The 15,130-nt window shown below is 50.6% G+C and overlaps 1 protein-coding gene across 1 annotated transcript in view; it reads right to left on the bottom strand.

Moving 5' to 3' along the window:
- LAMB3 (laminin subunit beta 3) overlaps window positions 1-11,481 on the bottom strand; it is a 33,247-nt gene extending 21,766 nt beyond the window's left edge. Inside the window, exons 1-3 of the mRNA XM_016207465.2 lie at window positions 11,424-11,481; window positions 10,472-10,626; window positions 146-260 (exon numbers count right to left, since the gene is read on the bottom strand). Of these exons, the coding sequence (XP_016062951.2) occupies window positions 146-260; window positions 10,472-10,626; window positions 11,424-11,451 (298 nt within the window). The 5' untranslated portion in view covers window positions 11,452-11,481. The remainder of the gene's footprint in view (window positions 1-145; window positions 261-10,471; window positions 10,627-11,423) is intronic.
- Window positions 11,482-15,130: the final 3,649 nt, after the last annotated feature.

Raw genomic sequence — 15,130 nt, 5'->3', positions numbered from 1 at the left:
GGCAGAAGGTCTGCTGGTCAACCACCACGTCCCAGAGCCCTAAGAAATGCCTGGGAAACCCAAAGACTTCCCAAGCACCCTCCAGCCACCCCATGGTGGGAGCCTTCTCAAGTTTGGTCCCCTATAGGTGGCAGGCAGCCTTTACCGTTCTGTGACTGCCACCAGCGCGTGGGGCCTGAAGATGAAGCCACATTCTCCACTCGGTGACTGTTGTAATTGTGGGGCAATCTGGAGTCACACTTGCAGCATTTCATCTGCCACTGTGGGGACAGGGAGACAGCAGACTCAAGGGTGGGGTCCAGATAGAATTCTCGTCTTGTACCTAAGAGTCCAAACACTCCCTCCCCAGAAGGAAAGTGGAAATCCTCCCCAGAAGGATCCGCTGATTTCATTAATACACTTGAAAGGATTAACCTCTTAAAACAAGGATACTGGTCATCTTTTAATTTAATTCCTTTGTGTCCATCCTAAGACATAGCCAAGTGAATAGTAAGTAGATGTTAGGGTTGGGAATGAGGTATGAGGTGTTAGAAAATCTTTGGTACGTGACATTGCCTTGAAGAGAAACTTAAAAATGGTGCCAAGAAAGAAAAACACACACATTAATTTTGCATCTATGTGCTAAATGCAGGCCACAGAGTTTTATATCTCATCTCACTTAATCCTGGCAGGCTGCAACCCAAGCATGTGCCCTGACTGGAAATCAAACCGAACCGTGACCTCCTGGTTTGATAGGTCGACAGTCAACCATTGAGCCACACTGGCCAGGCACACATTCTGAGCTCAGTTTTCTCCTCTGTAAATTGAATGTAGGTTAGAAGAGGCATCTAATCATTCAACAAATACTTATGTGTTAGCAGGGACTATGTGTTAGACCCTGCTCTGGCCTCTGGAGTTATAACAGTGAACACAACAAAGACCCTGCTGTCGGGGAGCCCACATTCTGGTAACATTCAGAGCATCTCTAGGGCTTTCCAATACTCATATCTGGGACCTGGGGCTCTTTCCCAAGTGTGGCCTTCCCTACCCAAAGGAGAAAACCCTGCGGTCCTCAACCAAATAGGACTCTGTGAGTAGACGGTCCTGAATCCAGAAACGTATGTAGCCCTGGGGCTGAGGACAATGACTCTTCCCATGAAGATCTGGGCCAAAGTGGGCAGCCAAGGAGGAAACAGCCCCACGGGGAGGGCCACAAAACCACACTTTTCCTGGTCTGCCTATGCGTGGAGTGAGACAAGAGACGGAAATGAACGCCATGGGCTCCACGGGGGGGCAGAGATCACCAAGAAAAAGAACATGGCCCTTGTTCTTTTAGTTTGTGTGTGCGTGTGTGTGTGTGTGTGTGTGTACACATGGGTGCACACACACACCACCCCACAGAGAGAGTATAACCTTCTCCCAGCTGCCTCTTCAACACACATAAAATTGTCTTATCTGAGTACCTGTGGCCCCAAGCCTTGTGCCCAGAGTAAAGAACACTGTTGAGAGGGCTCCGGATTTACCCATAAGCAGAAGCAAGGCTTGGACAAGAGGCCCCCTGAGCGGCTGGTGGTCCTCCACACCCTCCACGCCTCTGCTTCCCCTCAGCCTCCTTCTCGGAGGCCTTCCAGCACTGCCCCTCCGCCCTGCCCAGGGAAGGTGAGAAGCTAACAAGGTGATGTCTGCTGAACTGATTAACCCGGCAGCTCAGTCCCAAAAGGATCGAGTTAATTAATATGTGACTTCGTTATAAAAACTCCTTGCCCAACACCATCTTTCCTCTCCACAGCTGACAGCTTGGAACAGTGGCCACAGGAGGGTGCCAGGTCCTGGCTCTCTGGGCCTCTGCTTTCCACCCCTTTCCAGCTCTCCCTTCCAATCTGCAAAGTAAGAGAATTGTTACCATCCTGGCCTGGGAGCTGTCCTCATCATGTCCAAAAATGCTTTTTTAAACAACAATTTTTGGACGTTTAATGCTCCAATAATGGTTGGCACGGGTGCCCTGCATAAAACAGCACCCACTGCCCTCCGCCCCTCTCTGTCCCTGTCCATCCCTTGCCTTGCCACATTTTTCTTCATAGTACATATCTCTACTTGACATACTGTGCATTTATTGTCTATTTATTTGCTCATAGTATTTGTTTATTGCCCCCCGCCCCCCCCCCCCGGTAGAATGGATGGATACTCCATGAGGACAGAACTTGCTTGGAAAAGTACCTGGCACATAGAAGGCCCTCGATAAAGACTGACTGAGTGAAAAGTAAACGCTCAATAGTGCCAACATTTTCATTTTCATTATCACCAGACATTCCTTCCTGCACTCAGGAGGGGTGGGAGTGTGAGGAGGTAATGAAACATCAATAGTGAGGAATGGAGCGCCTGCCATGTGCCAGGTACTGCATTAGGAGTCTCAGTACAATAACTTATTTAAGCCTCACAACAACCCTATGTGGTAAGTGGTATGATTCCCATTTTACATATGAGAACACTGAGGCTCACAGAGGTCATGTGACTCTCCTGTTGACTGATAGGCAGTGTCAGCACCAGAATCAGAGAAGGACCCTTCCCTCCTCTGTCTTCTCTCTCCCACCCCCTCTCTCTCACACTCTTTCTCTCTCTCTCTCTCTCTCCCCCCCTTCTTTCCTCCCTTCCTGCCATCTCTCATTTCTACTACAAACCAGCTGGGTGCACAGACATCAGAGAAAACTTGATCAAGGGGGACAATGTCTGTTTCACCCAAAGGCCTCCTCTGACCCTGAAGCTGACCATGGGGGAAGCTAAGGCAGAGACCGACACTTGGGAAGGAAGCTGGCTTCTCAGATTGACCCGCTCAGTTAACACGGAGGCTGCAGATCTGTCCGTGACTGAAATAACTACGTGGGCCCTGAAATAATCCTTTCTGGGCAAGAGAAGCCTCTTGCTGGAATCCGACTCTCCTGCAGAACCCTAATTTGGCGCTGGCAGAGAACATGCCCTTCTCCCCACTCTGCCCAGCTTCTCAGGGGCGGACTTTCCCACTCGCCACCCTCTGTCTGCACTCAGCCCACGTCCCACAGAGAGACCAGGGCCAGCTGTCTTCCAGTGGCCTGTCACCAGAGCTCTCTCTCCAGCCCTGCTGGGAGCTGGTCCCAGCCTGCTCCCCGGCCAAGAGAGCGGCAGGAACACGGCTCTGTCTTTCCTTGGGACATGGGACACAGGGGCTAGAACAGCTCAACCCGGGACTTTGAATACCCTTGATGTTCCCAAATGATGGAACATTATGTAACTTTAAAATACTACTGAGATAAATATGGGGGAAATGCTTACATTATAATGTTTTATGAAAAAAGTTGGGCATAAATTTGTATATACATCATGATCTCAAAACTACATATATTTTAAAGAAATAGAAAAGCGTTTGGAAGGAAATACATCAATGTTATAAAATTGCTGATATTCAGTCATTTTTACCTACAAAGAATGGCAACTACAAACAGTTTAACCTAATATCTCTGGGAAATAAGATTATAGGCAACTTTTCTTCCATCTTTGTAATTTTTTAATAATTTAAACCTTTCATACTTTGGATATACATTAACTTTTATACTCAAGAAAATAGGCATTACTGTAAAATAAAACAAACTAAAAATGTCCCGGGTGCTCATCGTGGGCTTGTTACCCTGCCTCCTCCCATAGTCCTCACAGTCTGGGGTCCCCATGCCTTCCCCACCTTCCTTCCACATGTGCAGGCGCAATGGAAGGATCAGATGGCCTCGTGCACTAAATCTATGTGCTGCTTATCATAGTAACACTGCTAAAGGAGGGATTTGTCTCAATCCTTAGAGACAGGTGAAGCAGCAGGCTCGGGACAGGTATTTTAAGTAGCTTTGCTTGTCAACTGGCTTGATGGGTGGTGGCCCAAAATAGACCAGCTCATGGCAGAAGCCCACATGAAGACAAGCTGTTAATTCCTTCTTTCTTCATGGGCCTCAGTTTCCCTTCCTCTTTTATTCTTACATGCCTCCATGCTCTGTGTGCGTGTGTGTGTGTGTGTGTGTGTGTGTGTGTGTGTGTGTGTGTGGAAATGCATGATTCTCAAGGCAAGGCATGTGCTACGTGCCTCTGTCTCTCCCAGTGATGGGACCTCTCAGCTGCAGCTGCTCCCTCTCTGGGGTCACTTGGCTGGCATCTTCCTGGCTGTGCTGCCTCAGAGACATAGCGTTATTATCAATCCAGCCTGTCAGGCCTACAGCCAGTTTGGCTCCTGCTTGCTCTCCATCTGGAAAGGCTGAGCCTCTTTCCTTATCCTGGAGCCTTCTAGAAGCTCAGCTCAGTCTGGCTAGAAGACAAGCCCTCCCAGAGAGCTCAGGGAGGGCAAAGGAGAAAGCAAGAGCCAGCAAGAGCCTGAATCACAGTGGAGAGGGGTGGGGAGAGGACAGTAATGCAAAGCAAAGCTCTGTGTCTTTGCAGAACACAGCTAATTCCGGGGGGGGGGGGGATAGAAAAATAAGCTCTGGCTAGACATGGCCCAGCTCCCACCCACGAGCAAGCCAGAGGCCACCTGTGTCTATATAAGGAGCTACAGTCAGGGTCATGGCAGCCAGGGCCAAAAGAAAGAAAGCCAGGACCAAAAAAAAAGAAGAAAAATCCAGCTCCCTGCAAGGAAAAAAACATTCCCTCCACTTCGGCTTCCTCACAAGAGCGGGATGAGATGATGACACTCCTTCTTGCTCTAGCATTCTGTTAGAATTCTCCCCCACTCCACCCAGCTTATCAGCTCAGAAGTTAGACACTCCAAACAAGAAAGTGAAGGAAGCAAGAGAAATATAAGCCATTGGCCAGACCGTATACTGGAGAAACACAGGGAAAGAAAAGGCCCTTAAAGGCCTTTGGCCAGCAAGGCCTCCATTAGAGCACACTGGGATCTGCCGGTCACTTCTATGTCCATGGATATTGCCAGCAAAGGTCAAAAGTCAAGGCCTGCTGGGGTGTGGGAGGAAGGATTGCCCTAATGCCTTGAGGAACATTTTGGCCAAAGCCTTAACTCTACACCACCCTTATCTCTATCCAAACTCAGTTCAGAAAGGTCACTTTCTGAAGCCGATTAGAGATGATGTGTACCACCCATCCAGAAATCACACTGCACCACGCTCTCCCCTGAGCACTGTGCTTGTTACCTCATTTCATCCTTCCAAAACCTCCGAGGTAGGTGTATTCTATTAAATGGTGGGTGCACTCATTTCACAGATTAGGAAAGGAAGTCTCAGAGAAGTAAAGAAATGTGTCCAAGTAAAGAGAGCTGGGAAGAGAGGAAGCAGGGATTTTTGCTCCAGGCTACCTGCCTCCAAATCTTTCTGTCCTGTTCTGATTCAAGAGACACAGTGGTCACTTGGCAACCATGGAAAATTGCAGGGACTGAAATTAGTTGTCAAGATGCTCTCTCTCTTCTGCCCTGGGAAGGGTAGCCTCAACCCCAGCCCAGACCAATAAAGAAAGAGGTGTCCCCTAGACCTCAATGCAGAGAGTTGGCTCGTATGCCTGGACCTCTGCAGGCTCTACCAGTGACAATGGTTCCTACAGTCCCTGATCACAAAAAAACAAAGTAGGTCTTCAAGAAATTTCCCAGACACTTCTAGTGACCTGAATCCCTGGAGCAATGGGGTGAAAGGTCAGGCTTGCAAACCTGTGAGGCCACCCAGGTTTGTGTCCAGGCCTTCCCATCACACCTTTCCCCTCTTGTCTCTCTTTTTAGCTCCATAAGTCACACTCCTCAGCCCTTAACAACTAGGACCCAAGAATCTCACATTCCACCAACCCAAGTTTTGCTCCCCTCTGATAGCAACTCTTTTTCTCAACGCCCCTTTCTATTTTCTTCTATCTCCTCAAAATTTACTCATCCTGGGTCTTACTCTCTTGGGACCCTTTGCAAGAGCCACAGCTGACTTTCTCATAAGCAAACTCTTGCTGAGATATAAACAGTTGACAGTAGATGAATATGGTGCCTTTTCCCAAGGTGGTTTGCATTTTAAACAAGGAACTCAACTATGTTTCATCCACAGGAGTGAATCCCCAGTGGTTAGAGCTTTGAGGGTTTCGGACCTCCTGAGGACTTCTGGGAAACAGGGGAGCAGATACTTTGGTCAGACAGTCTCAAAGTCCTCTGAGAGCAAGGAGAACGAGACTCTCAAGACCTACATGAACACTGTCGTTTTCCTGCCCACTCGCCACGCCAAAGGTCAAGAAAACAGACAATCCTTAAAGAAAGAAGCGGTTGTTGGGTGTGTGCATGTGGGTGTGGGTGCACTCAAGAGCACGTGTCAGGGGGAGACGTCATCTGGCTACTGCTCCTCAGATTGTTTCCAAGAGACAGAAATGACAGCCATTGGGTTTCCCCAGTTAATTGACCTGAGGAATGCACTGTGTAAGACTGTTATATGGCAGCTAGGTAATTAAGTTTTCCCCCAATAAGGGAGGGAGCGGGGGGTAAATAAAGCATTTGGGGGAGCAGATACAACATTGGAAGGGACACTGTCAGGAGCAGAAATAGGGCTGGAAAACTCCCAGGTGAAGCCCACTGGTTCCTGAGGAGTGTGCACCAGCCCAGAGATGACCAAGGGGCATGGCTCAGGCCCTGCCAGTGCTCACCTGAGAAAGAACACAGCAGACCCTCAAGGTCGCACACAGCCCAGCCAAGTCCAAGAAGCTGGCAGAGATACCAGAGCTGAACAAATGCAATGGTTGACTAACCCAACTCTTTGATTTCATAAATGAGGAAACAGTGGTCTAGAGATAAGCCACAGCCCTTGTAAGGTCATGTTTCTATTCTAAGTGTCAGAGCCAGGACCAGAACAAGAGCCTTCACCCCTAGTCAGGCAACTTCGCTGACCATGACTGCCTCCAGATTCTCTATCACCCACCGCAAATCGCTGTCACCTCGGAGGCAGAGCGTGGGATGGCCCAAGTACGCGAGTGTGTATCCTGACTGGGGAAGAAATGCTCAGGAGAGTGATTCACAGATGGGGCGGTCTCTGTGTGCAGACACTGGTCCCAGAGGTGGATGGGAAAGAGATGAAACATTTAGCATCCTCCAGGCACCACACCAGTGGTCATGTGGCTCATTTGTTTATACGGTCTTCACAACAACTTACTGAAGCGATGCCGTCATTACTTCCATTTTCCAAATGAGGAACTGAGGCTCAGGGAAAGCACAGCGAGAACAAGAGTAGGGGCACATCACAGACATTTCATTCATGCTTGAGCTTTAGAAGACAATGGTGCAATGAGGTTACCCAGAGGTTATCTAGAAGCTAGAAGAAAGAGAACAAGGGGACAGGATGGTACTGCAGCCTCAGGCCATTTAGTAAAAAAAAAAGCCTGAGTCTAAGCCCAGACAGCTAATGGGTAGTCAAGGTAGGCAGCCTCGAAGTGGGTGGGGAGGAGACCACAGGCAAAGCTGGCCAAGTTCTATGACCATAGGAAGGGTTGCAATATGGACCCCAAGCCTACCGAAGCTAGCCTTCGAGGCCAGTAGGATTTAGCCACTGAGATAAAATTAGGCAGAGAAAGTAACATGTCAGCAGGCTAAGATGGCCCACAAAAAAGGGGACATACTCTGAGATTAGAAGCTGGGACAGACAGTTTTGGAACTGGAAGGGGTCCCACTGGCTCCTGCAACTCCTATTCCACTGAGTCCCCCTGGAGCTGGGGGTGGGGAGTGAGCATTGCAAAACTGTCCAAGGTCATTAATCCCCATGGCACCTGCATCAGTGCCAGGTCAGTGGGGAGGCAGCAGGTGCTGGGTGATCTTGTACAGAGCTCAGGGCTCACAATGTGACCCCTGTATGGAAATAGAACAGATGCCAACCAGAGGCATTGATTTAAGGAAGGTGTGTAGATGGGGGTGGGGGCTGGTAGAGAGGAGTAAGGGGAGAGGGGAAGGAGGGAGAGGGGAGGGGGAGACAACTAGCAATGCAGCTGTGTGTCATGCCACCCTCATTTCCAGCTGGGGTGGCCAGTACACCCTCCCACCTTTAACTGCACAACAAACTCAATACCTATGTGGTGTCATCAGAAGCTGGGGGTCCCAGCACACACCTCCCAGTAGCTCATGGGGATAATAAGAGTTACCTCATGGAGTATTGTGAAAAATTAACTGAGATAATTTATATAAAACTCTTAGTATGATGCCTGGGATGAATAATATGTGCTTAATAAATTATAGCTGCTATATTATCTAATCATAAAATAAGCTTAAAAACTGAAATTAGGACTCAGCAGAGTTAAATCTGGGTCCCTGATTTTCATCACCCAGCCACTGCTACACCCAGCAAGGGCTCAGGGCACATTGTATGAAGGGAGTATCTGTGCCTTCAGCGTGTGGGTTCACTGCTGGCAACCACGGCCTCTAGAAAGTTAGACAGGTAAGGGAGAGGGAAAGTGAAATCAGACAAGAACAGAGAAGTGGGTAGGGGAGAGAAGCTGGCTCTCAGAAGTCAGCTCATTCCCAAAGAGAGTTGGAGCCAGGAGCGACCCTAAAGACCATTTCATCTGACACTCACTCACAAAAGGGAAAACTGAGACTTAGAGAGGGTAATATCTGATCACACCACAAACGAGTGGTAGTCCTGGGGTTACACCCTGCACTCAAGATGCCCTACCCTCTACTCTTTCCAAGAGGGTGCATGGATCTACTCCCCTTTTAGAAAAAGAAAAAAGAGCCAATGTTTCTCAACTCGTGTAGTACCAAAATAGCTGAGATTTATCTATCCCCAGGGTTGCAAAAGTCTAGACTTCTCTTTTGCAAGCACCCCGTTTTGCTCTCGAGGGGCAACTTAAAAGCAGGGAAGGCAAAGTTGGCTCCTTGGGGCATCCAAGGAGGGCAGGCCAAGGTGAAGCTCAAAGCCCCAGATCTAGAGGGAGAGAGGCTACCCAGACAGGGCTGGGCTGAGGGGACGGCCCAGCACAGGGGGCTCTGATTTCTCCTTGGTTCCTCTCTCAGAAAGCAGGTCAGCCTAAGGAAAGAAATCAGAGGTCTCCCTGAAATTTCTAGACATGGCTCAGTGGCACAGGATTCTGAGAGTGTGTGGGAAGGGACAACCAAAGTCATTCTATTGCCCAGAAAGCTCAATACTGCCAGGTCCCTCGATGCTTGTGGAGTAATCTGGGCCTCGGGGAGGACTCGCCTGATGCTGGCCATCTTGCCCAACACTGTCAGACGGGTTTTCCCGTATCCAACTGGGTGAGATGCAGAAACCACAGCCATCTCTGCTCAGCACATTCAAAGGACAACTCAATACCATCTGTGATTAAAAGTTGCCAAAAGAACATCGAGGACTAGAAGGACAGCGAGGCTCAGAGGCGGTATCAGATACATCACCATGGTACTCAGATACACCATGGAATATTCTAGAAAGAGGAAACCACAGATAACCCAAGTCTCCTTCATGGCAATCAATATTTCTCACTCCCTTTCTCTCTCTGTCTCCCCCCTCCCCCGCCAAAGGCTGCAGAGACTCAGGGCAAACCACACCCTCACCCTTTCCTTCATCCAAACCTGTATTTTGAGGGCAAAAAAATAGTCCAATGAGTTAAGGGGCTGGGAAACAAGAAAACACTGAATGATTTCAACCATGGTGAACATGAGGAGCAAAGAAAGATCCCAACCTTGTTGAAGTTCCTACGAAAAAGCTCCTGAGGCAATGTAGAAAGAGAAATCTGAAAGAAAACTCACGACAGCTCTTTGAACAAATCAGTTGCCTATATAGGCCGTGTCCACTGATGTAGCTCGAAGAGCTGGAGCTCCTGGATTCGCTCAGCTCATTTTCTCCCTTGTCAGCTGAGTCCCTGAACCTACTTGCTAACCTCAAGTCACTTCCTCATTTATTTCACTGATCTACATCCTTTAACAACAGTTTGAATGTTCCCCACTTTGCCTGGGGTGATAAACACATGGACCAAGGAGGCTGAGAGGTAAGAAAGTTGGATCTTCATCCATGATCATTGCAAAGCATAGAAGGTAAACTCCAGCCTACAGTCGTATTTTCTCCTGCTAGCTCTGTCCACAGCCATACCCCAACACTGGCCAAGGAGATTACGGCAGTAGAATTACCAGCCCCTGGCAGGACACAAGCCAGTGCACGTATCCTAGCACCTGTGCTCCACAGGCCTTGACTCTGTCCACCAAGAATGGCACAGCAGACTCCACACATAAAGCATCGATATTTATGTGATTGCCCATCTCCAAGACTTAAATGACTGTCCTGCCCATGCCAGGGGCTGAGAAAAGACTCCAGTTTGATGGAGCAGAAGAGAGAAAAGAGCTATTCAGCTACTTATGAGTACATTTTCTCTTGTCCAGCCTTATATTTTTCTTGCACCCCCCCATAGGGTAGGGGGCTGGGCCTGTAGCAAGTACACTCTTAAGTATTCAGTGAATGAATACTTAGAGGCTCACCCACCCCACCCCACCTACCTTGCCTTCCTCCAGCCCTGGGGGCGAGGAACTAGAGCCTACCTCGCCGTACTGCGTGCAGTAGGTCTCAGGCCTGGTCAGTCCACAGGTGGATGAAGCTCGGAGATACCGGGTCCTTCCAATGAGCAGGTCCCCAACAGGTGGATAGCAGGCCCCACGGGAGCAGGTTTGCTGGGCACACAGGAGGCTGGGCAAGACTGAAATCACAGGGGTGCTGGGGTTCAGGCTGAGAGGAGAGTGTCTAGACAGCTACCCCTGAGTCCCTCAGAGAGGCAGACATCGACAAGACTAGACCCTCGCTTCTCTCCTGCTCACACTCGCTGGTAAAGGTAATTATAGTAATCCTGAGGCTGCTGGGTAAAAAAGCTGATTTCATATTCTGAAACCCCCAACTTAAAAGATAAAAAGCACTGGCAACCAATATCCATGGATGAGCCTGAAATTTGGTATCCATATGTGGCTTTCGAATCAAGCTTCAGACACACGATGAGCCACCAGGACACAGTCTTCAATTCTCCTCACCAGCAGCGTGGCCTCTGTCGACAGCACAAGGGAGGGCTGGCTGCTGGCCACTTGTGGAGCATTGGGAGAAACCTGCATTCTTTCTGCTCCTTTATCTGCAAAGTTGACCCACATTTGTGAGTGCCGCACTACAATTCACCAGAAAAATAGAGAACTCAAGCCATGATGGGTCTGGACCAGCTTGAGAATGAAAGGGTGAGAAATAAACTCCACAGGGCACTCAGGGAGCCAGAAACTACCCTCAGAGGGGAATAAGAAGACTCTTGGGAGCTCCGCAGGAGAGGCAGCAAATCATCTTCCCCGAAGGCTAAAGGAGCAGAGAAACGTCATGGGTGTCCCCAGTAGACAAGTGTTCCAACTCCTAAGACTAAAGGGTGACAGGTAATGCTCACATTTTGATTAACTGTTCTACCCATAGTTGTCACCTCCCTGCTATATGACAGGTCCTGGAAGGATGGGGAAGGATACTTACCAAAACACAGGAGAAGGACTGGCCTCATCTTCAGCCAATGGGGTGATCCCCAGAGAGGACCTCACCTGGGGCAGAGCAAAGCAGTCTGCGTAAAACAGTACAAACCGCTAGGACACACTGGCCCCTTTTCTGTTTCTGGACTCATGCTTTCTCAGAAGTCTTTACCTGGAGTCTTGACCTAGGACAATTCTGAGCAGCAGGTGCATTTGAAGCCAAAAGCTTGGAAAATGCCAGAGCCCTGGATTACTGTCCCAGCTGGCATATGACTCACAGGGTGTCCTGGGAAAACGTCATCCCCTCCCACACTTCAGCTTCCTCCTCTCCGATGGAAAAGAGCAGGATGGGCTGGCCCTGCCCCAACAGTCATAAAGACAACCTGGGGAGCAGGAAACAGCTGGGCCATTGGCAAGAGGGGAGCTGCAGAGAGGTATGAGGCCTTGTTGCTGCCCATGAAGGGGGACTGGCCTTTTTCAGGGCTTGGCCCACCCACATGTCCAAAGGTGGGTGGGTGAGAGTAGCTGAAGGTCTGGAGGCAAACCCTTCCTCCACTGGCATAGCCTCGGATACCACTGAGGGCCACTCGAGGGCAAGGCTGTGGTGGCCACAACTCTGGCCTAAGCAGGTGGCTGGAATGTGATGGGGAGGCCTGGCCATCTTTAAAAAGTGAGTGAGGATTTTCTCTGAACTGGAAGCAACCCAAAATGTCTCTAATGATGGGCTGGGGCTGTGCAGGGGGGCGGGGGGCGGGGGGTCTGGGAGGCCACAGAGTGAGGATTCCAAAGGAAACGGGATGGATGCTGGAAGGGTCCTGAAAGGCAGGCAGGCTTGCCCTGCTCATGCAGCGACCACCTCTGCCTCAGACCAGATGCTCTTTCTGCTCCAGAAACAGCCACAACTCCTTTGGCTGGGGTAGGGGGATGGGTGGTGGCAAGGCAGGGCCAGGGAGGGAACTGGGGCTGTCCTGGCACCTTTAAATTATACATCCTAATGCTTTAAAATCATTCCTTGCAATCAGTTCCCAGATGTGTCAGGGGCCCAGGGAGGAAACAGGTAGCCTGAGGTCATAGTTAGTTGATCATGACCCAAGAGGAAGACCCATCTTCTGGTTTACCTCCAGCGCTCTCTCTGCCCTCTTGCTCCCAGAACAAGGCATTCAGAGGGGCCTCAGAAGGGCCCTGGCCCTGCCAGCCAGCCCACCCTTCCCACTTCTCTTTGTGCTCAGCCCCGAATCTGACTTGCTTTCTTCCAAGTCACTGAGATGCTGATCAGATGTGAAAAAGCAATTCGAACAGGGGCAGACATTTCATCTGGCCTTTGCAGGTGGCTCATTCGGGTGAGCTCGCAGGAAGAGAAAGAATCGGCCCTGCAGCCAGGCCCCAGACACCCGGAGCACAGCCCTTCTCCCCGGCCCGCCCCCAAAGGGCAGGCGAAGGCAGGTAACATACCTGGCTCCCTGCTGCCACTGTTCTTCCTCCAGATCGCCTCTCTGAGAGCACCCCTTGAATGTGGGGGTCTCGGCTCCTGGCTCCCAGTTTTTAAACGTCGGCCTCACCTCTGGAGACTCCGGGGCTGGGCGTAGCCCACTGCAGGGCGTGTCTCAGGAATCTGGCAGCTGGCACGCCCATCTGCCGTCACTGCACCCCCACAGCCCCAGGACAGGACTGGGCAAGTGGGTGGGTCCCAGAGGCCTCACAGCGAGCCTGGCAGTGCCCACCTGCCTGTGAGTGCCTAGGGGGTGGAGGGGAGCACGGCAAACTGAAAGCACCAAGCAAGTACTTGAGGCCATTCCAGAGCAGGACTCGGAGGGTGAGAAGGGCACAGGCATTCGTGACAGGCGTTGCACTTGGCGTTTCTCAAGGCGCGTAGGGGCCAGCTTCCTCTGTCCTAGGCCACCTGCACAGGAGGCCAAGCAGAGGACACAAAGATCAGGGCTTGTAGATAGGGTGCTACAGCCCAGATCTGGCACCGGGCTGGAAGCAAGGAGACCCACACATCCAGCACCCTGGGAAGCACCAGACCCACCCCTGCCCCAAGGAAAACAAAAACCGTGGAAAATCCCTGCTTCTTGGGGAACTCAGAGTAGCCTTAAAAGGCTACAGCTCATCAGGAAGGGGTCAAGGCCCAACTCACCCAAAGACGCTTAAGAGGATCTTAAGAGGATAAGCAGGAATAAACTCGAAATGCCTCCCCTCTGGCTCCCTCCCTGGCTCGGCAGGGAGCCCCAGGACAGGTGAGTCACTGCCCCCAGCTTAGGAGGAGGGCTGGTCTGCTAGCCTCTCCCTCCCTGGGCAGGAATGCCAGCCTAGAGGGCCAGAAAACAGGCCTGACCACAGTGGTGGAAGGCAAGGCTAAAGCGTAACCGGACCAATTCGCCCTGGCCCTGAGCCATGCCTAGAAACACAGCTTCCATTGTGGGACCCTGGGCAGGCTCCTGGCTCAGGGCCACCAGGCTGAGCCACTGTAAATGGCAACAACAGGCCAGATCAAGAGGACACTCTTCCCCCAGGTAAGGGTCAGAGAGCTTCAGAGAGATCTGGAAGGTCACTGCTGGCCCTGGAGAGCCTGCACTGGCATTGTTCAGGAGCAGTGTTGCCTCAAGTTTCTATTTAAAGGAGACTCTTAACTTGGAATTCTGGCTGGCAAGTCTCTCCTAAGCAGGAAGCTCTTCTACAATAGGAGGGTTACGTCCAAGAAATTGATTTGAGAACCCTTTGGGAGAAAATGTAACATTTTGTGGATTAAGCTGGAAATTTCTAACCCTCAGTTTCTAATTAGTCCAAGAAATCTAGATGGGAGGGAGGCATACTATAATTAACAAATGGGCAAAAAAGTTGTTCAGATGCAAAATGGAAATTCCAATAAATGTTAATGTCTTGACCCCTGTAAGCACTGCAGTGAAATCTAGCTCAACCCAACAAGCCTGAGTCAATATAAGCAGACTCCTTTCATGGGCCCAGCCTCTGCAATGAGCACAGACCCTCACTGAGTCACCAGAGGAAGGTCACTGCTGACACCCCGGGTTTTGAGGTCACCTGCCTGGTTTCTTTCTCTCCACTTCTCCAATTCCCTAAACTCAAGGCTTCCAGGAAGCTTGGGTCCTCCTGGAGCTGCTGTCCTCTGCCCACTACCAGGAAAGAGTATGTCACAAACCGCTCGTTAACAGTTAACTCAGCAGAAGAGCCCGTGTTGCAATCCCAGATCCCCAGCCCAGGTGTGACTGGCGTGTGGTGGGCCTCACCTTTAAACCCCCCTCCTACTCCCCCGTTATGAGGCAGGAGCCAGGTAAATAAGCCTTTAGTGTCTCAGACATCACAGGCTGGGGCAAGTCCAGGGAGTGGTTTGGCTTCGCAGCAGGAAAATGGCAATTGCTTTGTTTGGGCCCCCCACGCACTCCTGCCAAGTTCAGGATGTTATTTCTGCAGAACCCAAGAGTAGCCCAGTCAGCCTTACTCCTTAGGGACCCTGAGCACTCCCCAGGGTAGATCTAGTGCTCCCAGGCACAGGCTTTGAACTTCAGAACCCAATTTATTCAGGCACAAGAAGACTAAAATAGAGCCAGAGGCTGGCTTAAGACACAGCCAGGGCTAACAAAGAGGCAGGGGTGTGGCTCCACCACTGCAGCCTCCCCTCTGTGTGCTCTTCCCTCTCTCCCTGCCTCCCATTGTCCTGCTCTGGAGCCCTCAGCCCTCAGCGCCCACCCTGAGCCT

The sequence above is a fragment of the Miniopterus natalensis genome, chromosome 19 (assembly GCF_054644295.1).
Source record: "Miniopterus natalensis isolate mMinNat1 chromosome 19, mMinNat1.hap1, whole genome shotgun sequence".
Classification (NCBI taxonomy): Eukaryota; Metazoa; Chordata; class Mammalia; order Chiroptera; family Miniopteridae; genus Miniopterus; species Miniopterus natalensis.
This window is presented reverse-complemented; position numbering and strand designations above follow the sequence as displayed.